Source organism: Eublepharis macularius, chromosome 4 (genome assembly GCF_028583425.1).
Source record: "Eublepharis macularius isolate TG4126 chromosome 4, MPM_Emac_v1.0, whole genome shotgun sequence".
NCBI lineage: Eukaryota > Metazoa > Chordata > Lepidosauria > Squamata > Eublepharidae > Eublepharis > Eublepharis macularius.
Genome location: NC_072793.1, coordinates 112161819 through 112182528, shown reverse-complemented (window position 1 = coordinate 112182528; position 20710 = coordinate 112161819). Strand labels below are relative to the sequence as shown.

Here is a 20710-nt window from a genome sequence, read left to right as displayed (position 1 = left end):
AACTTCATGCAGGCAGATTTCACTTCATAAAAGCAGATGAAAAGACCCTTGTTGTGTACCCAAATTAGTGCATGATTCATTTGTAGTATTCTGAATCCTCAGCTTGGGTGATGGAATGATTTCCATGAATGCTGATATATTTTGGGCTTGGCTATGCACAAAATATATGTAAAGGTGATTCCTTAAACTAGATTTTTAGGGGATCAAGCTTAATCTCCTAATATTATTTTTAAGCATGATGCATGCCAGCTCATTATTATGAAAAGTGTTCATGCTTAAGTTGACACTATTCTTAAATCATCCTATGGAAGAAAAACACTGTACCAAACTGGCTCATAGATACTCAGTATAATTACCCAGCACTAATAATCTAAGCATGAAAGCGTTCACCCTATTGGTGGCATTATCTGGAAGGATAGTGCTTGTGCTATCTATGGCCACCTGCCAATTCCCCAGCAGGCATATACGCTGCTTTGATATGGAAATATTTATATGTCTGCCCATTGCAGAAATGCAGCATTGCTTTCAGGGCTGTTGCCAATCTATTGATGTTTTAGCACAACATAGGACCTGCTGGTATTACTGAATGACCACAAATAATGAGAGGAAGGACAACAAATGATTTTTTTTTTACTGTGGTGCTTATTTTTGCTGTATAAATATATTAAGAACATGCAATATGAGGGATCTTTTGCCTCATAAATTCATCAGATATGAAAGCATCACTTCTTACAAACTCTCAGTGAAATTTATTAATATAATTCCTGTGACAGTCTTGTGTTTGATTCAGAATATACAGAAAATGGGCTCTTCCTTAATATAAGTCATCAGTAACATTGTGTGAGTTCTTTGTCACAGTGACTCTAATATCATGAAGTGACAATAGAACAGCAGGAGTAATAATACTCAATAGAACAGCAGGAGTAATAATACTCAGCATTGGTAGAGGGCTTTAGGTGTTCAAAGTGCTTCATAAATATTATTTTGTTGCCATCCTTACAAGGTAGGGCAATGTTATTCTCATAAAATGGAGAAAAAATGGTTTGCCCAAGACTACCTACAGAGTTTATAGCAAAGGCAAAATCAGAGCAGGAAGTTCTCTGGATCATTTTATACACTAATATAAGTAAATCTGTCTGTCCTGAGGAGCTTGAAATCTAAATTGAAACACTGAGTGTGCGAGAATAACAAAAAATGGGAGGGAGGAAGGAATGGAACTTACAAGGGATGAATATGTGTAAATAATGAGGTTTAAACACTATTTTAACTTCACTTTACAGATATTAACATTTGTACCACCATTGCATGGAAAACAAAGGAGGATAAAATGGCTGTGATTCTGTAAGAGATCAAAGCAAAACTGAGGCCATGCAGATAAAATATGACTTTTTCATTTCTCTAGCTACACAAAACCTTACTCCACCTTAATCACAACTACTGCGGTTGTTAAAAACTAAGCACTGTCCAAAGAGATTCTAATAATGATGTCAGAACCAAAATCTAGTCATTTCAGAGTAGGAACAAATATATGCTGAATTCCCACAATGTCAAAAGCAAGTCTTTTTTACAATGCTTGACTGCAGTGACAACAAGGTTGTTTTTCTTGCTACTCTTTGGATGCAAGGGCAAATCACCTCAAGCGTATTGACTAGTCTATGATGTCATCAGATAGGTGTTCTTTGATTCTTCTTCAGCAGTGAATCCTAAGATCAGGTAGCGACTAGGTTTAGTAATTCAGATGGATGGGATTCGTATGATTCATACACAATGAAAAATAGTTAAGAAGCCTTAATTTATTGTTAGGCCTTTCTTTTACCAGGTGATGAAACTTCTCCATTCCTCAGACATAACTAATAATAGATTTAATTTATGTAGGGTATTTTATCTAGGGTAGGTTATTTAGTAGCTATCCTACTCTTCTGTGAAGAAAATTAAGGTGGTGTACACAGAGTTCATCTAATTTTATTCTTACAACAACCATGCAAGATATGTTAAGTGCAGTTGCTTGAGCAGGGATTTGAACCATTCACCCTAGATTCAACATACTGTTTACTACACCAGAGTGGCCTTTGCCTTTAGCACCATTTCTTCTTTACTCACTTTCAAAACTTGATGAAATATTAATTGTTATTGCTGAAAAGTAAACAAGAATTTGTAAGAGGTATGGCAGAACAATGCGAGGGGGGGACTTCATAAATTGTAGGTAGTATGCGCTGATCCATGGCAGTGGTAAGAATTCATTATGTGGGACAACTGTATCATGAGCCACATAGGTGGCTTTTGTCTGTTTAGCCACCAAGAGGTAATGTCTGTACGATTCCACATCAAACTCTTCTTTGGTGGATTGCATCCTGTGCTGAAGCAGTACAGATGGTAAGCTGGCTCCAATGCAGCTGTCTGCCACAAGGTGGCTGCTGAAAAGTCACCTTGCAGATGAGAAAATATCCATGAATAGCCTCTTAGCAACATCCTTTGTACACAGGTCCTATGATCATAACAGAGAAGGCTTATATTAAAGAAAACAGAAATCCATTTCAGTCTGTGTTTCTGAAGAATAATGCATGTGTAAGATAGAGCCAAAACCTTTCAAGGAACATTTTGATTGTATGGAAAGTAAACTATTGAATTGTGTTCCTTCTCTCTCCTGTGCTTTCTTTGTGACATTGAAATTCACTGAATGGCATTTTGCATCAGCATTACATCATATTAAATATAACGCCACATTATGAGTCATTGTTATAAATCATGACATGGGCTGCATTAGTAGGCTCTGGAAACCAAGGGCACATCAAGGTGGATTTTTATTTGATGTTTCTCTACACAGAGGGACATAGGTGTGCTGACTTAGTAATCCTATCATGTTCTACATTTGGTTTACCTTCAGCACTTGAATTGAAATTTGCTTTTGTGGTACAAAACAATTCAGAAAAAATATAACAAAACCTTCTATGGCTATTGGAGATGAGATCATCACTTACAAAAGGAATACACTGAAATAATTACAGATGCTAAAAGTGATATAAAATGTAAGATCAATGGAAGTATCTGGATCCTCCAAGTATTGTGTAATGATGAGAATTAAGAAAGCCTTTCCCAGAGTACTTGCTGGCTATTTTTTGCTAGTAAAGAATTGAATCTGAAAGACATTACTGATATACACTTGCTGCTAGGAGTAGACTGTTCCTTACCAGAGAGCCATTGAAGTTATTATTTTCCTGCAATTAACAGAGACTTTCAACTTGCATCCAAGCATGTTTTGTGGATATCTAGACTGGGCACATGACATTGCCCTAGCCCATATGCATGCAGACAGGTTCTCTCCTTATTCATCTTTGCTGTGCCAATCTGTAGTAGGAATAGACCAAATTAGTATATGGGGGGAGGGGGGGAGAGAATAATCAAAAACAATAAACTGAAGTACGTGGTCAAAGTTTTGAAGAATTTCCAAATAGGTTTACAAATTAAGTAGAGATTGCTCCTGTAACGACAAGTTCCATCCTGAAATTCAAAATGTGTTGGCTTCATGTGAGATAAGAATGCAACTATGTTTGGCCTTTACTGACATTCCTGCTGTCTTTTCTCTATGTGAATGCAAGTGACTGCCTCACAATCAGGGTTGTGGATATATTTGCCACCCTACTTTGTCCTCTTTAATTCATGTTTTAAATTTCCAGGAGGAACTGCTTGGGAGGAGTGTTTACCATTTTTCTGTAGGAAATGATTATTTTCTAAGAAACAAATTTAAAAAGACAGAAGCAGTAGCCTCTGTACTAATGTGGGATATATATGTGCAGATGACTCCATAAGAAGAAAGATCTTCTTCTGCATATGCCAGCTTCAGCCTGGACTTTAAGGCAGGGAGCTTTGAACAGAGATAAAAAAAACTGTTGTATGTATATGGTAACCAAAAATATGTGCCATGGTATCCAGTTATCTCAAGTCATGCCAGCAAAAAAGCTTTAAATGCCCTCACGTGTCTGGAACTTTTGAAAATTACCATAGACTCCAGGAAGTCTAGAAGAACAACCTACTTTGAATAATTAAAAACTTGCTGAGGCTGCTCTGATACCTTTGGAATCAAGGGCTATTATGGTATCAGCAGCAAAGCCACCTAGGCCTTGAAGCTCAGGTGTTAATCAGGCAATTTTAAAAGTTTTCTGACTTTGCTGTCATTTGATTAACATTGCTGATCTTTGCTTTTCAAGCCTTCCAGTTTTTGGCCACAATTCAATGAAACTATGTGAATGTGTGTGGGAGAACTGTTTGGGTAGCTAGAGGTTTATTTGAATTCTCTCCTGCTAGAGAGAGAAGTGTCAAAGATACTCCTGAATGTGTGTGTGTGTAGTTCTCCCTCAAATACACACAAAGCTTTGTGACCTTTCCTCTTTTGAAGGATGCTACATAAAAATGGAACTGAGTACTTTCCATTTTGCTGCAGCATATGAAATTTCATCAGAGAAATAGAAATTATTTCCTAAACTGACATTTAATTAATTCTTTGTTACAACTTGCTCCTATTGATGTTTATTTGTTTCACAAGGAGATCACTGACTTACCAGACATCCTCCTTGTAGATACATTCTTTGGTTCCACTTAAGTGATTTATGACATATAATAGTGTAAACTTAAGAACTCTTTTCCACTGATGAAGCCTGAGTAGGATTCTGAGGGCCAAGCTACAAGTGACGAATGACACTTGAACGGCAAGTGGATTGAGTGGAGCGCAAGTGAACAGGGAGAAATACACTTGCCGTTCAAGTGTCATTCGTCACTTGTAGCTTCGCCCTGAGAAGACCTGGTTAGAATGGTACTGTAATAGTGCCATCTTAAGCAGAGTTATACTCTTCTAAGTCCACTGAAGTCAATAGGCTTAGAAGGGCATAATTTGGTTTAGAACTGAACCATAATTATAGAATTTGAAGGCTTGAAGTGTTTTATATAACCACCACCACCACCACATACTTCACAATACTCCTAAGCTGATCAGTTATATGCAAACAGGGTCAGATAAACCACATTGATAACCTGAGCCACAGGGCAAATAGCTGATAACAAAGAGTCTCTCTACATAATACTTCTTATGTGAGGATGCTCAGGTGAAGGGAGATGCAATGTTAGTTGGGACGTGTAGTTTAAAAAGACAGAACAGAAACTCTCACCTAGCTAGCTCTGCAGTATTTCCTCTAAACAGAAAACTGTCACAGTTCCAGAGTCAGTACAGCCATGGCGGCTGCTATATTGCAAAAATATTTACATCAACAATGTATCTAAACTTTCACAATGAAAAAGATAGGTTTATCTGCCTTTTCATAACTTTCTCAACCCAAGAAACATTTAGTATGGGATCACTGGAAAAACTATAAATGTACGTTCAGAAGTTTGTTTGTATATGTCAAGAAAAGAAATTTGCTGAGCTTCTTAATGGGAACTGATCATCTAAACAATATTCTATTCTATGGTTTCTCAAAATCGGCAGCAGTAGCTGCCTGAAGCCACCTGAGCTTTTTAATGTGGGTACTAAAGCACCATCGACTGCCGTGGGACTGCAGTGGTCGCAACCACTATGCATGTTCTATGTGAATATTCTATGTGAATACTGGAAATTTTTAAACTATATTAAAATTGTTTTGCAACAATGATAACTCATTAATCATTTTACTTATTATGTTAACCTCTGCTCTACCCTGCACCAGGGCATAGACCCCATTTAGTAAGTTTTTAAATGACAGAAACAGCATGTGGCAGGAAGAGGGAGGGAAGCATGCAAGCCTGATGACAAACTAGGTTCGTGCCTGTCACAAAACCCCCCCACAATTTTGTTGTAACATCTGAATGCAGCTATACATGTATTAGGTGGGATAATAAACAGTTTTCATTGTTGGATGGAAAGAAAATGAACGCATGAGAATTCCTGAAAAATCTAGTATTATTGTTTCCACTGTCACTTGACAGTACTGTGTTAGTGAAAACTTCCTGAGTGTTAAAAGGGGAAGTCCTGGGGAATATCTCACAGTACTTAATTTGCATTTGAAAGGACCAAAGATCTATGCTACCCCTTCTGCTTTTAAAAATTAAACAAGACTATACTTTATAGGAAATCTCTGCAAAAAGCCCAACAAGAAAATAATAGGGAAAAATCATGTCCAGTGATATGAGAACTGGACTGCACACTAATTGTAATTCACAAGAGCAAGTCTTCCTTCTGCCTGACCCCTACTTCCAATTGTATCTGGGCTTTCAGCTCCTTCATATTCTGAGAGGCTGGAGTTTACACAGGAGATTAGGGCTCCATGAATAAGCACTGTTTCACATAGGTAGTCATATTGGTCTGCAATAGAACAGCTAGATTTGCGTATAGTGGCACCTTAGATTCCAGGGTATAAACTTTCAAAAGTCAAAGCTCCTTTTTTAAGATAACAAAAACTGATACTCTTGTTGGTCTCTAAAATGCCACTGTACTAAAATCCTGCTGAGAAGCACTGTTGCTTGTTCTCAACTGTAGGTCTGCAGGATTCTCCATGAGGAAAATGGACTATCTTGCAATCAGTTGCAGTTATTATTATTTTTCAAAGCAGCTGGAATGACACTCTCTTAAAAAGAGGCATTTATTATCTGCTGGACCCACTCAACCAAACAAGCCCATCTTGACACCAATAGGCATGTAGGGCAGGACTTGCATCTATATGTGGTGGGCTGCACACTTCCTAGCAACTTGTCCACTTCATCAGGCCTCACCAACAGAAATTCTTCTATGCAAGTAAAACCAGACTGCATTCTAATAATATCTCGAATCAGTTGTGGCATTTGAGTTTCAGTGGATGTTGGTACTTTTATCTGCAAAATGCAGTGCAAAGAGTCACAGCAGGGCCTGCATGTTTTTTGGTCAATTTCCTCAGGGGCATGTGATAAGAGCCCCCTCCTCACCAGGAAAAGCAATGCTGGACGGCACTGTGCAGACACAGAGATGACAAAGAAATGAGTTCACTTCAGTGCTATCTCCACCATGGTGTAGGCATGATATCTTGTTCTGTTACATTCACGTCAAGCTTTCTTCCACTTCTGCTCTAACCATCTGCCTAACCATTTCATCTCTTCAAGCTCCCCAGTAAACCAGGGGGCATTCCAGGCTCTACAAGAGGGAGGAGGGTGCCCAGTGTCACTTGTGCCATCCATGCCATCTCAGCATTCCTCAGGTCAGCCAGCACTGTGATAAACTGTTCCAATTCCCTGGTGCTTCTGACAAGCTGGCTTGCCTTTTCAAATTAGCTGGATGATAGAATTTACTCCCCTCTCCTTCCTTGGCCTTTGTTTCCAAAGCCCCTCAGAGATCCATTCTCATTCTACAATAGCATAACCCCCTTTTTTTTGTCCTAATGGCTGTGTGAGGTTTATCCACAGCCCTTCCTGCTGTATTCCCACTTTTTTGGCCCATTGTTTCCTCAATTTCCCTGCCTTCAGTCCTCTGCCTCTCTAGCTCTTAGGTTCACTCCCCACTCAACTTCTCAGTCCTTAGATCCCTTCCTATCCACCATTGCTGCTTGGCTGCTTATTCAAAGGTGAGGCCATGTCAAGAACATAAGAAAAGCCCTATTGGATCAGGCAGTGGTTCATCTTGTCTAGCATCCTGTGTCACAGAGCAACCAAAGTAGTTGCCCTGCCAATAAACAAGGCATAAAGGCCAGTACCTTCCCCTGATCCTGCACTGGTGTTCAGAGGTTTGCTGCCTCTGTATATTGAGGTTCTATTACTCAGCATGGCTAATAGCCATTGATGGACCTCTTCTCCATGAATATGACTAATTCCCTCATAAAGGCATCTTTGATTGTAGCTGTCATGGTTCAGGGATAGAGCGTTTGTTTTGATGCTAGAAACTCCCAGGTTCAATTCTTGGCATCGCCAGGTAAGAAGATCAGGTAGTAGGTGTCGTCAGAGTAGATAATGCTGACTTTGATAAAATCATGGTCTGACTCCGTATAAGATGTGGATATTGTTTCTAGTGGCAGCATTCAACCTTTCCTGTTCTTGTACTCAATGGGGAGCTTTTACTCAGCCTTTCTTTTCTCATGGTTCCTTCTTTTCTCAACTTGCTATATTATTTATCTCAAAGATATCTCTACTCTTCGTTCTACCTGATCTTCTCTGATACTCCTTCTTCCTCAGCACATCACCTACTTTCCCCCTCCTTCATCTACCCTGCTACAAAGCTCCCAGTCTCATGAACATTTGAAGCTGTCTTTCATAGACCTTGGTTAACTACTCTTCCTGGCAGTGGACTCCAGGATCACAGACAAGGGTCTTGTTTGACCCTCTTATATATCAATAATATGTGAGCTATGGATGCTCTGTCTATGAATTCTTCTACTTAGCTTCTTTAAATGTACTTCTTCCCATTCAACTTCTAAGTCTTCCTGCTTTCCCCAGGATATGGTTCTTCCCATCCATAAACTTCCATCCTTAAGGAGAGGCTTTGGTCTCACTAATCTCACAGATGCTGCATTATTCATCAACATTCTTTTGTGAATATTTTCCTCCTGGGCACTTAGACTGTTTGTGAACATTCCAGGAAACCAATTACAGTTTATGGGTCTACTGAAAGAAGAGCTAGAGGGGCTAACATAGGGCCACCCTCAATATGTACATTTTATGTAAATCTGTAATCTGTATCTTCTGAATTTAAGATTTTGTTAGGCCTTATCTTCCCTACATATTTCCCCACAAATACATAGTTTAATGCTAGTTCTTAAGAATGCAAACCTGCATTCAGTCAGGAGGTTACTGGAATAAAGGTAAAGGTAGTCCCCGGTGCAAGCACCAAGTCATTACTGACCTATGAGGGGATGTCACATCATGACATTTTCTTGGCAGACTTTTTACAGGGTGATTTGCCATTGCCTTCCTCAGTCATCTACACTTTACCCCCAGGAAACTGGGTACTCATTTTACCAACCTCGGAAGGATGGAAGGCTGAATCAACCTTGAGCTGGCTACCTAAACCAGGCTTCCACCTGGATCAAAATTAGGTTGTGAGTAGTGGTGGGCACAAACAGCAATACGAACAAAAAAAAGCCACGAACAGCCCAATCAGCAGTTTGAGAGCAAGCTGTTCATGAGGCCCCATTCCTGACGAATATATGTTCGTTCCAAGCCCTGTTTGTGGTGTTCATCAGCCATTCATCAAGCCAGACAGTCTGGCACCTTTCAATCAATTCCCTTGTCAACAGTAGGCATGGACTTTCTGAACTCTGTCTGAACTCCCGTTGCCCTGGAAACCCCAAACTAAGCCCTGGGGCACTTCACCCCCCCCCCCGACTCAGCTGCTTGTCAGGGAAAACCCTGACAAGGGCTGATTGCAGCCCGCCGAGGTTTAAATTTCCCTCTCCCTGCTGCTGCTCAGTACAGGAAGAGGGACATTTAAATCCCCCACTCAGCTGTTTCTCAGGGAAACCCCTGACAAGCGGCTGAGTGCAGCCTGCTGGGGTGAAATGCCCTTCTCTCTGCTGCTGCACAGGGCACATCACCCCAGACTCAGCCACTTGTCAGGGATTTCCTGACAAAGTTCCCCCCCTCCAGCTGGCTGGAAGGAGGGAGACTTTGAAGGGCAGGAGGTTCCCCATGCCGTTTGCAAACGGAAGGGGGGGGGGAAACTTCTTCCCTTCTGAGTCTCCCCTCCCTCCCTCCAGCCAGCAGGAAGGAGGGAGACTTGGAAGGAAAGGAGGTTCCCCATGCCGTTTGCAAATGGCATGGGAAAACCTCTTTCCTTCAGAGTCTCCCCCCCCCCCTCTTTAGCCAGCTGGAAGGAGGGAGACTTTGAAGGGAAGGAAGTTCCCCACGGCACAGCGAACTTTCTTCCCTTCCAAGTCTCCCCCTCCCTCCCACAAACAGCCAACCACGAACATGTTCATGAACAGGGTCATGTTCGTGGTTGTTCGTGATTCCTTGTTCATGGATGGCAACAAACAACAAATATTGTGTTCGGATTTTCCCCCCGTTCGTGCCCATCTCTAGTCGCGAGCAGAACTTGGACTGCAGTACTGCAGCTTACCACTCTGTGTCACGGGGCTCCCTATGTTTGTGTATACAGTCAGGAGGTTATTGGAATAATTCCGTAAAAATCATCTAAAATAAAATTGTTGGCACAGAGTTTTGTTAAACAGTCCAGGTTTGTTTCACTAGAATGGTCTACTGCTGACACCCCCATAATAGGCAGATAGAGACAAACAACAGTGCATGCTGACACAGCCATGTCTCCTAACAGCAGGCTGCCGCCGCCCATATACAGAATACATGAAGGAAGGGAACAAAGAGAACCCAACACCCGCTACTGGAAGGACTACTCAGGTGGGACCTGAAGGAACTCTGGAGAGAGAAAGCTCTGGGAAGAGCAGCATACATGGGTTTAAGTTGCCACCTGCAACTATCTTCCCTTTTGTCCTCCACATAAATGAGAAAGGAAACAGCATTTCCACTCAGAGCATTCACATACTTTTGTCTTTAACTCAGCGGAGCCAGTGATAACAGAACTCCCAAGGCCTCTCCCACAGAAGGGTGGGAGATCTTGGGCTAGATGGGGCTCAGGAGCATCAGCCTCTTGCCAGGCACAAGGAATGCAGGCACTGGGGTAGCAATAAGATAACATAGAAAAGCACCTTCACAAAAGACATTGCTGTCAATTCCCCAGCAGTTCCCTTGGGAGAGGGACCAATGTAATAACTGGACCATGGATTCAGATCCTGCTAAGGTGGGTATTGTCATGATGTCAGTGCTCATCCTTTTGGTCAGCTAGTGTCTGAGTGGACAAGAGAGTCCAGGTGAAAGAGTGCAAATATGAACCTACAATTCACACACTTGGGAGAAGTCCTGTAAAATACACCCAACTTGGCTATCAGGAACAAGACATCAGACAGGAGACAAAAGGACCAGCTGCCCAGGTGTTCATATCAGCCAGTTATACAGTAGATATTAAGATATAGCACAGTAGGGAGGCACAAATCTACCCAAAATGTTGGTTCAGGTCCTGCTAGGAAGCCCAGAAAAGGGTCCTAAACATAGCTGTGATTTTGCACTATTGACAGAATTGTTTGGGATGTGTTGTTGATGCTGATTGGTTGTCTACATGCTCACTATTTTGGCTGGCAAGCCATGGTTCAACACATCCCTGCTATGTTGCTGGGGTTCATTAATGCCACATGCTGTCATTCATCTCAGCAACCGTTGTTGTCATCTGTCTTGGCTTCCCATTCATGCAAGTTGCATGGCTTATAAAATATCTGCACTGATCTGAAGGGCTGTGCAACCTGAAGACCACACACCCTTGCAAGAGCATATCTAGGCACACACTGGACCACCCCTTCACCCCCTGACAATCTCACATTTTTGACTGTGCATTCACTGTTACAAATAACAGTAGTTGGATTATTTCATGATTTAATACTGTCTTGCTCCAATAATTAATCAAGCCATATGACAAAAATTATCAATAAATAAATGACCTAAGTATGTCCTTTACTGTTTTCTAAGATCCTTCAGGTTATAATTTAATAGAATACTGCTCAAGCTCTTAATATCTTATGCGACTGTGTATCTGGATGCAGATATGAGTGCCCATTCTATTGAAACCAATGTATTCAGTCTCCCTGTGAACTTTGAGGGATCCCAAAGGTCTCTGAGGTCAATGTCCCCACATCTAAATCCAACTACAAGGGAGATCCTTTGTTAGGGAGTAATTGGACTTAGAGGAGACGTGGCTGACGTGTGCCTGCCTCCACCAATTGCTCCCCAGGGACAGTCGTGGCCTCTCTCCCCACCCTGTCATACCAGAATAACTGACTTTAAAAAGTTAAAATGAACATATGCAGAGGGAATTAAGTTACTAGTTCCCAAATTTCTAGTTAAAAAGTACTAATTTTAAAATTTTAATAAAATAAACCATTTGAGGTTGTAAAGCTCACTGAAGGAGTTTTAATATTGCCAGTAGCCATACAATGAAATACGTAAACCAGGGAACAGTCTGACATCCCATGGTAGAGTTCTACTACTAAAACTAAACAGATCTCCTATCAGGCTCGAAGATGGCCTAAGAGCCAAATGCAAACTGTTGCATGATGCTTTGGTCCTCTCAATATCGTAAGGATGCAATGATTTGATTAAGGAAGAAAATTTCTATACAGAAATGAGAATCTTATATTGGCATCATTTATTTAATTGCCTCAGAGAAATCCCATTTCTTTATGAACTCCTTTTTTCCAGAAGAATTATTTGCAAAGAGTTTATTTATGGTAAAAAATTATATCCTGCCTTGTCATTACATATAAACTTTGATTTTGTGCTTTAGTTTCTACCTGTCTAGTAAACTAAAGCCCAAGGTGGCTGTCATAAAATTCCTAACAAAAATCAACAAAAATCACACCAATCCAATCAGACAAGCAGCAGCACCATGGCAGATGAACTAAAATCAATAACAACTAAGATCAACCACCAACAGGTCCTAAAGCTTGGCATGTTCGACCCCAAAAGTGGCAGAAGTAGCAGTTGTATGCCAAGCAGTAATGAACTAATTTGCAACATGCAGTCATATTGGCATGCAGAGTGGGCACTGTGGGATCCCTTATCCTAAATGGTGATATTTAGATACGTAATTGAATATGATTATCTTCCCAGACTCTGAAGTGACTTGTAAGTGAAGAATGGGGTTTGTCTCAATATAATGACATTGGGTCTTCCATCTTATTCTGGAGTGAGGACTTAATCAAGGACTGCTACAAATAAAGTTAGGCTCTCAAGGGGGGTGGGGAATTGCACTTTCTGTTTCTCAAGTTCCTTTAAAATGCAGTAGATGAGTAAATTGATTAAAGATCATCAAGCTGATATTCTTTTATAAACCGACTTTCTGTTGTATTGGCTTGGTGGTTTTCCTTGAGTTACTGAGAGCAATTTGCTATTAAATATCTCTCTGTTAAGAGTCTGGTGTTAAAAGGAATTTATTACTGCATAAACTTTATGTATTTATTTGGTGTAGTGGTTAAGAGTGCTGGACTCTAATCTGGAGAGCTGGGTTTGATTCCCCACTCCTCCACTTGAAGTCAGCTGGGTGACCTGGGCTAGTCGCAGTTCTCTGGAGCTCTCTCAGCCTCACCCACCTCACAGGGTGTTTTGTTGTGGGGATAATAATGGCATACTTTTAAACCACTCTGAGTGGGCATTAAGTTGTCCTGAAGGGTGGTATATAAATTGAATGTTGTTGTTGTTGTTATTATAGTAACAAATTGCATATTATGCAATATGAGTCAATGCAATCAATAGAAGGAGACATCTAATAAGCAATGTAATAGGACTAGGATTGCAGAAATCTGAAATAAAGCATAAGTGTTAAACACGACATGTTAAACAATGCAAAAATTGACATTACATAAGTAGAAATCAAACACACTGAGAAAACAATAATACATACTATCTACAGTAGTATAGTCCACAGCTTTTGTGAAGCAGAGTGCACACTTTTTCAGATATATGAATATGCAGTATTTCACGCAGCTGGCAAGTGTGTGTATGTGTGTATGTACACAAGTGGAGGGTTATTATAAAAAAAGAGGCTAGAAAGCCCAACATTCCAAGGCAGAGGTGTGCCATTTTACATTGCAGATAACAAGATCCAGTCAAAAGAGTAAATGGTCCTGTCAGTGGAAGTGGCTCATTCCATCCTACAGAAAGAAAGATGGATAATATACATCAGTTTGTAAAGAGAAAGTTAGCCACTGCCAGTCCTTATTGAGTCTCAGTTCGATAGTGAATATTATGTGTATATTGTCAAATCTGGATAGAATCTGCTTTTATGGTACCTTGCATCAGTTGGTTATTGACATTTCGCAGATGGCAGGGTAGTTGTGTATCACGGAACATGAAAAATGAAATACCTTATTCATATTTTATATAAAAATAATGAGAGATTGAGCATTGAGCTGTGTCCCAATGAATGCAATCTCAATCCCACAAAGCCAGGCTGGACATGATGGGGGAGAGTATCTAATGTATTCATTCACCTGTCCACCCATTCACAGGAAAAGCAGGGAGGATCTTTTAAAAAAAGCATACAGAGAAAAAGAATCAATATATCTAGTTGGCTGTTTTCTCCTATCCCCACTCATGCCCAGCCCCAATTGAGACAAGAACAGACCCTAAACTGGTTCCAGCTGGCATCAAGATACATCACTGAGAACAACAAGCTCAACACATGTCACGAGTCTTTTCAAATGTTGATCCATTGTAGCAGCTTACTCAGCTTTTTCCAATGGAGCTGTTTATTCCCTCTGTGGTCACTGTCTGTACATGAACTGAAGTGGAACTTGAGCATTCTAAAGAGTGGACAGCTCTGAACAAAGTCACAAGGATAGTTGCAATATAAAACAGAGTGTAAGTTTGTGTTTACATTTCATTTTAGTTTATACCATCTTAAATGTAGATTTTAAAGAAAGGAACGGGGAGGGTGGTCTAGAAATGTGATTAAATAAATAAATAAATAAATAAATATTAGCATCTGCTTGGAAAAAAAGACATCTTGGAGAATTTGAACGAGGTGTCATTGATAACGCTTAATTGCATATTTAAAAAACAAAAGAAAATACCAAACAAGATGGTAAAAATCATTTACATGGTAGATAAGCAAAATGCATTGTTATTGTATCATCAGAAACAAAAAAAGTTTATCCTGATACAGAATAAGAAATTAAATCCTTATTGTCTTTTACCTAAAAGGTAATTTGCACTATATATCCATTTTTTAAAAAAGAGGTATTTATACAATATGCTGTATGATGAGTGAAACATATATGATAAGTGAAACAAGGCTGAAGCTCCTCCATTGGTGGATGCATCTGCCCTTCTTTGAATTCCATCGGCTATCCATGCAGGGCCATAATGTTGAAACAGGGCATATGCATATAGGTAAATTCTGTGTGATTGATTTTCCAAGATTTTGGAGGATTGATCAGAGTGGTTTGGCCAGATTAGACAGCATGTACATAAGGCAGCCATAAGCATGTACATAAGGCAGCCTTATATTCCCCCATCGTGCCCATGTAGATGGCTAATTTATTAGATGAAGAATTGTTTCTGGCTACATATGACAGAAAGGTGGATGAAATTTCCAAGTAAGCATTTTGAACTTGTTTCATTGGGTTAGGAAAAAATTAGAGACGTTTCTCATGAAATAGTCTTTAGATCAACAAATAACTTTCCCGATGCAAATAACACAATGTTAGCCAAACTACAAACAGCATAAAGTTAGCATTGCAATATTAACAAAGAAACTTCTTTTATATTGTCCTTAATTTTACCTTCAAGATAGCAATTCTGTCCATTCACCTGCTAGACTCCCATAATGCACAAATACATCTGTGTACAAATAACTTTTAAAAAGCACCGTTTTCCATCAAATTGACTTACTGTGGACAAATATTTCTATTATTAGCAAAAGGATCTCATTTTTTTTTAGAACACAGGGTTGTTTATGTCATGAACTGGAATTTTGCCATTCAGATTAAAAAAAAAATCACAATTCAATGTCACAAATTATTTGAGAACAGAGTTTAGAACAGCCATACCAGATTACCAATTCTTAATGCAATGCAAGTGCAACATACTGTCTCCTATCCTCTCTTGTCCGAAGTATAACATCTTCTCTTCTTTTCAATCTAGATCCTTGAAGAGAACATGAAATTGGAATGCAAGTGTCATGGAGTGTCAGGATCATGTACTACTAAAACCTGCTGGACAACTCTACCTAAATTCAGGGAGCTGGGATACATCCTTAAAGACAAATACAATGAAGCTGTTCAGGTTGAACCAGTAAGGGCAAGTCGTAATAAGCGTCCAACTTTCCTGAAGATAAAGAAGCCACTCTCCTACCGTAAACCCATGGATACAGATTTAGTGTACATAGAGAAATCACCTAACTACTGTGAAGAGGACCCTGTGACTGGCAGTGTGGGAACACAAGGGAGAATGTGCAACAAAACAGCTCAGCAGACCAATGGCTGTGATCTGATGTGCTGTGGACGAGGTTATAATACTCACCAGTATTCAAGAGTGTGGCAGTGCAACTGTAAATTTCATTGGTGCTGTTATGTTAAATGTAATACATGCAGTGAACGAACAGAAGTGTATACCTGTAAATGAAAACGTGGCTTGGGATGGGGTATCTATGGCCCTGGAATGAACACATTTTTTGCACATACGCTCAGTGTACCTATACAAGACTGTAGCAAAGACCCATGCTGATTCCAAAAGAAAAGCTAGCAAGTGGATCCTATCTTTCCCTCTGACATGTCAGCACTTCATGGATACTCTTCAAAAACAGAGAAATAAGCCAAAACCAACAGCAACTTTCTAAAAAGGAAGCAGAAACAAACAAGATACCTGATACAAGAAAACGAAGCAAGAAAAAAAATGGTCTCAAATGATCTGCGCCTTCAAAACATAATTTATTGACTGCCTTAAAGGGAAAAAGTACTTGTCAAGACCTTGGCAATATGCCTCCTGGGACTGGATGAGAGAGATCTTGAAATACACAAGTCATGGTGCAAAAAGGGAGGGCTGGAGAAACAAAACTTTACTTTAACATGGTCTTTGCACAGGATGGGGTGACAATGCGCCAGAGTGAATTTTGACTTAAGAGTGTGGATTATGCAGATTTAGGGATTTCTACACTTGTGAAAAGCTTCTGCTGGTCGTTTCTGTCTTTCCATTTTTCAGACAATGCGTTACAGCAAGTAGATTTGTTGATGTTTTCCATATAGACACTGGTTTATCTGCCTTTTGTTGTGCTGCAGATTTTAGCACAGGGATTTGGGACATCTGGGCATAATAATAATAGCAATATTTAACAATTTATCAAGATAAAACTAATATTAATTTATTTAATTAAAAAAGAACTCTGCCAACATTTTGGGAGCCATTCTGCAATTAAAGTAGATAGCCTGCTTTTTGTGGAATAATTTTGTAGATATGGCAAGGGAACAACAACAACAACAAAACCCTTGAGCTGTATATATTATTCTTTACTCAGATATTTCTACTAGTTTAATTGCGGGATATTTTTTCTGCAATAATAGATAGTAAGTACAAAAGCAGGCATCTTTTATAAATTTTTTTGGCTGTTTGCTGCTAGTTGTCTGGAATCTCAAACTGATAGTCATTTTCGCTTAGTTACCATCAGTATCTAACCTTTTCCAGTTTAAAAAACAAAGGAGCATTACAAAAATCCAATTGGAACAATGCATCACATATAAATGCAAAAATCCAGACAAATTTTCATCATTGGAAAATGAACCATAGGATAAGAGAGTATATTTTGTAAGAGACTATTTTTATATGAATATTTTATTTATACTATGTCTGCTTGTATAATTCTATAACCTGTACTTTTTCTCAAAACAGGCACATAATTTGTAATTCTTAGGCTATTTAACAGATAACGGCTGATTACTTTGTTGATATGAAAGTAGCATTTGGGTTGCATTCAACCACCACTGGAGGATGTACAAAATACAGGATGAATTTTTCTCTCCGGATGTATGTACAAAATGGCTCTTTTCCTGCAGTTCAATTTGCAGAATGGGCAGAACAAGAACAGGGTATGTAGCACTGGTTTAGTCACATGGCTTGAATTCATGGTTGGTATTAACTGGATGCTCTTTTATCCCATTCAGAAAAAAAAATCTGAATTAGCTTCCCAGATGCATCAGTCATTAAACTGTGGCGTTATGACTAGCAAATGTGCTGTGTGTGCTGTCAGTTAAACCTCTATATTGTGCTACTGTCAAATTTGATTTTATCAGTGGAAGACTGTAGACTATGACTGTAAAAACTAGCATGACACGCATAGTCTGATTCTCATAGATAAGACACGAAGCTTACAGGTTTTGTCAAACTGGTTTTTGGCATCTGCCTTACTGTTTCCCTCTCCAAAAGTTCTTAGCTAAAAAGATCAAGTCGCATTTAGAGTAGCTTTCAATTATCCACCCCCTGCTCCTTTTGTGTTAGTTGGTTTGGCACTTCCTTTTTTATCCCGAAGATTTTCTCCTGCAATTATGTTCAGTTAAATAGTTTGCTTCTTTGGCGTTATTCTGATCATCTACTAATGTTATTAAGGATTTGATCTCCACTAGCATTTCTGCTTATCTTGTAACTTGATACTTGGCCAAAATCAATGGGACCTACTTACAAATTATGGTCACAGTTCAATTTCCCATGGAGAATATCATTATTCCTTCACCAGAACTTCATACAAACTCAGACTGCACCCAGTGAACCTGTTCCAAATGCACAAGCTGTTCCTCACTGTTATGTGAATGCTGCACAAGTGCTACTGGCCTGCAAAGCCTTTAAAGCCATGCATAGAAAAGTAGGAGCCTTCTTCATCTTGGGCATGCAGTTCTCTGGATTGGAGGCAATGGCTGGGATCCACAGCACTCAATCAATGCACATGCCTAGGGAACTTTGGTGGGCACATGGAGGGACATGGAGGGATTGTAATCAGACATGCCACATAAAATGCTACTCTGGAGGGCCAACTAATTTTCAAGAGCAACTTTTTGCTGTCATATAGGAGTTGTGGTGCAAAAAACTAAATATACTTTCTGCACCTTAGATAAATTATTTAGGGGGTTGGATCCACCAGAGTACAGAAGCATTTGGGGGGCAGTATTTTGTGCTATGGCATAAAGGAAGAGAAGACAATATCACATTTAATGGGCAGAGGCCTTTCCATCTGTGGAAATGCTCCAGGGGATCCACAGACCTGGACCTGGATATTAATGCTAGAATATAAACTTTACATCACAGGTCAGTGATCAATCGCACAGTGTTTTTCTTTTGTTTTTGATCCTATAAAGCAGCTAGAGAGAGAACAGATCACACTGGGAACATAGTACTGGCAAAGGTTTCATTTTTAAAAAAGAAAACTTATTTCCCTTATTAATTCGCTGATGCTCACTTTGGGCTGCAATTTTTATTTTTTATTTACTTCATTTATAACTTGACTTTCTCTCCATTAGGGACCCAAAGTGACTTACATCATTCCCCTCTATTTATCCTCACAACAACACTGCAACTTAGCTTAGGCTGAAAGTGTATAACCAGCCCAAGGTTACCCTGCAAGCTTCCATGGCAGAGTGGGGATTTGAACTTGGGTCTTCCAGATTCTAGCCTGACACTAACCACTACACTATGCTTATCAGTTTCAGTTTGGAGACAGGCACCATGCTGGGATGCCATGCTGATCCTGCAGGAGGATTTGATGAGTGGGAACAGGTACATGCATTGTGCCAGCATTGCGCCAGTATGTGATATCAATTCTGGTGAAAAATCAAAAATGACACCATGATATTGGGGATTCACCAAAACCTTATGATTAAACCTTAGAGTTTTTGACAAATTCTAGAGCATCATTCATGGTGTCATGATGTCACTTGTTTTTGACTAAAGTGATTTTTCCAGCTCCTCCATCTTTCCCTCTGCCAGTCTTTGAGAATCCAGCAGGCTACAAGGAGGACTGCTAGGAGGTCTCTTGCCATAGCAGGAGACCTGACATCTGTCACACTGTCTTTGCCTGTCTTTGCTTACTACCTGGGCTTTTGATTAGGGAAATAGCCATGCCTAAAAGTCAAACCTGTTCTTGCCACAATCCAAATCTGAGCGGATCTCCCTGTGGTTGCTTTCTAGGGTCAAAAAACTCATCCATCAGAAAGAAATAGTTAACCCCTTCCCTTATTCAGTTCTGTGCACCTTATCCAAATTGCACTCCCTGCTGCTTTTTTGGACCAAAACCACAGACGTCCCATGTCATATGGGGTTTAGCATATAGATATGAATTGTGATGACCTCACTCCAGACATTGGGAAGAAACAGAGCAGAAGGCAACCTTTAATCATTGCATTTCACATTTCAGAACGTCACATATAAGAACTAGGTGATGCTTATTCCCTAATCCATTAAAATTGACTTCTAAGTAAATATGTTTAGAGCTGGAGTGACAGTGGACAAGTTGTGAGGTTATCCTGTCTCAGAAAGATTATGACAGAAATGCATACCTATCCAGTAGCTTGTCCTCTTTGATAGCTCATAGTAATACCAACATAATTTGGGGGGGGGGGGAAGAGCACAAAAACATTCACAAGAAACATAGTTTTGCAAGTCAATTTGAACCAAATTCACAACTGTTTTTGTTGGATCCATTATAAGGACTACATACTTGAGGTCAGCAATGAAAAAAAGAAATAATGAATATGGGAAAAAACAGCTTTATGGAGTCATATATGGAGCTTCCCTGATGTGGCTGAAAATTGGTTGAATTGCATGGGTACCTTGAAAAACAAGCAACATATCACTTAGATTAGGACAGGACCCAGATAGTTTGGCTTTCTGATGATAGCTATACACCATTCAAGTAACCGATGAATTAGGCCTTGATATGACAGCATGGGGTGGAGACATACATTGGAGGTAATAACTATATAGGGTTTGAGGAAAGGAAGTGGGGGCCATGGGAAGGGAGACAATGTTCCCAGAAATGTAGGGCTTTGGACATTTTAAGAATTCTGAGGAAATCTGAAGCTCCCCATGTGCAGGTTTACTCATTATACTGTTGTAATTGCTGGGAAACTGAATGGTTCCTCAGAGCTTTTAAGGGGCAGAAGGAAACATGTTCATCATCAGT

The 20710-nt window shown here is 39.8% G+C and overlaps 1 protein-coding gene across 1 annotated transcript in view; it reads left to right on the top strand.

Annotated features, from left to right (window-relative positions):
- Positions 1-17748, top strand: part of WNT7A (Wnt family member 7A) — a 48621-nt gene extending 30873 nt beyond the window's left edge. Inside the window, exon 4 of the mRNA XM_054976807.1 lies at positions 15691-17748. Within this exon, the coding sequence (XP_054832782.1) occupies positions 15691-16170 (480 nt within the window). The 3' untranslated portion in view covers positions 16171-17748. The remainder of the gene's footprint in view (positions 1-15690) is intronic.
- The last annotated feature ends 2962 nt before the right edge of the window (positions 17749-20710 follow it).